This window comes from Emys orbicularis, chromosome 6 (assembly GCF_028017835.1).
Source record: "Emys orbicularis isolate rEmyOrb1 chromosome 6, rEmyOrb1.hap1, whole genome shotgun sequence".
NCBI lineage: Eukaryota > Metazoa > Chordata > Testudines > Emydidae > Emys > Emys orbicularis.
In genome coordinates, this window is record NC_088688.1 from 36,061,415 (window position 1) to 36,063,477 (window position 2,063).

The 2,063-nt window shown below is 45.7% G+C and overlaps 1 protein-coding gene across 1 annotated transcript; it reads right to left on the bottom strand.

Annotated features, from left to right (window-relative positions):
- Positions 1 to 649: 649 nt before the first annotated feature.
- ACTBL2 (actin beta like 2) lies at positions 650 to 1,749 on the bottom strand. The gene is given in 3 exon segments (XM_065406319.1): positions 650 to 1,352; positions 1,354 to 1,647; positions 1,649 to 1,749. Coding segments are annotated over 3 exon segments (1,098 nt in total).
- Between the last annotated feature and the right edge of the window lie 314 nt (positions 1,750 to 2,063).

Genomic DNA, 2,063 nt, shown 5'->3' on the forward strand with positions numbered 1-2,063 from the left:
TTCTTGACCACCATTAGAGATTAGCCTTTTTATTATGCACATTTGAGAATCAGTTTACAATTTTTTTTGTATAATGGTGTTTAGGAATTAGACATTTTTGCTACAGTAGATAGGGAATTGATTTGTTCTAGTTGTCAAAGCTAAGTTCAGTGTTCTGAACTATAGTTCAGAAGTATAAAAAAGGCAAACCCATGTTTAGCAACTCCAAATATGCAACATTAACCCATTATCTTGCCACTTAGGCATTTATCTATAAAAACCCAGATGTTCTGGGACCCAAACAAGTGCTTGTTTACAGGCTGATAACCTCTGTAAGAGACTATTCAGCATTGAATTCAGTTATTTTGACCCTTACGTGTTAGCTTTGATCCATGAGTGCAGTTCAAAGTTCTCCAAAGAAGATAGTAGCATAATTCACACAAGCATCACAAAAGAAGAGCTCTACCAGATATAACTTTTTCCTATCAGAGTTAGTCACTGCTCTAAAATTAATAGCAAAAAATTAAGCGGTTTTCTTTGATGAAGTAAAGGAAATGAGTTTGTAGCACTGGATACTAGGTCTTCTAAGAGGAGAGCCCTTAAAGAGAATTAATATAGCTTGATATGGTGGATACATTTTTCTCATGCAGTTGTCTGATGGGAAGTCCCTTTAGAAACATTTGCGGTGAACAATGGATGGCCCAGACTCATTATACTCCAGTTTGCTGATCCACATTTGTTGGAAAGTGGAGAGAGAGGCCAGGATGGAGCCACCAATCCAGACAGAGTATTTACGCTCAGGAGGGGCGATGATTTTGATTTTCATGGTACTTGGTGCCAGGGAAGCAATCTCTTTCTGCATCCGGTCAGCAATGCCTGGGTACATGGTGCTGCCCCCGGACAGCACCGTATTAGCATACAGGTCCTTGCGGATGTCCACATCACATTTCATGATAGAGTTGAAGTTGGTCTCATGGATGCCACAGGATTCCATGCCCAGGAAGGCTGGCTGGAAAAGGGCCTCAGGGCAGCGGAACCTCTCATTGCCCAAGGTGATTACCTGCCCATCAGGTAGTTCGTAGTTCTTCTCTAGTGAGGAGGAGGTGGCAGATATGGCCATTTCCTGCTCAAAATCCAAGGCAACATAGCACAGCTTCTCCTTGACGTCATGCACAATCTCCCTCTCAGCCGTGGTGGTGAAGCTGTAGCCTCTCTCAGTCAGGATTTTCATGAGATAATCAGTTAGATCCCGGCCGGCCAGGTCCAGCCGGAGAATAGCATGGGGCAGGGCATAGCCCTCATAGATGGGGACTGTGTGGGTAACCCCATCACCAGAGTCCATCACAATGCCTGTGGTGCGGCCAGAGGCATAGTACAGCCTGGATAGCCACGTACATAGCTGGTGTGTTGAAGGTCTCAAACATGATCTGAGTCATCTTCTCCCTGTTAGCCTTAGGATTGGGGGGAGCCTCACTAAGCAATACTGGGTGTTCCTCAGGGGCCACCCGCAGCTCATTGTAGAAGGTGTGATTCCAAATCTTCTCCATGTCATCCCAGTTAGTAACAATGCCATGTTCAATAGGGTATTTCAGCGTCAGGATGCCCCGCTTACTTTGGGCTTCATCCCCAACATAGCTGTCCTTCTGGCCCATCCCTATCATCGCGCCCCACAATGGAGGGGAAGACAGCACGGGGAGCATCATCCCCAGCAGCCTTGCACATACCAGAGCCATTGTCCACAACTAGAGCAGCAATCTCTTCATCAGCCATAGCTATTAACAGACAGAGCAGGTTAATAACTACCAGAAAGATGTTTTCATAGTCACTGCTACTGGAGAAGTGATAAGAGGGATGAGCCTCAGTCATATTTAATGGCAGCTGAGTCTCAGCATGAGCCTGTCCACCAACCTCCCCCACATCTCCCAATAGGAGGATCTCTTGGCAAAACCCCATCCCATTGGTTCACTGTTGTGTAGGCTGCAGCTTGTGCTCCTATTCAGACAGCTTCTCCCCTATCAGCAGTAGCCACTAGAATATTATTGGTCTCAGTAGGATAATTGAACCTGTTCCTCTGAATTGCAATC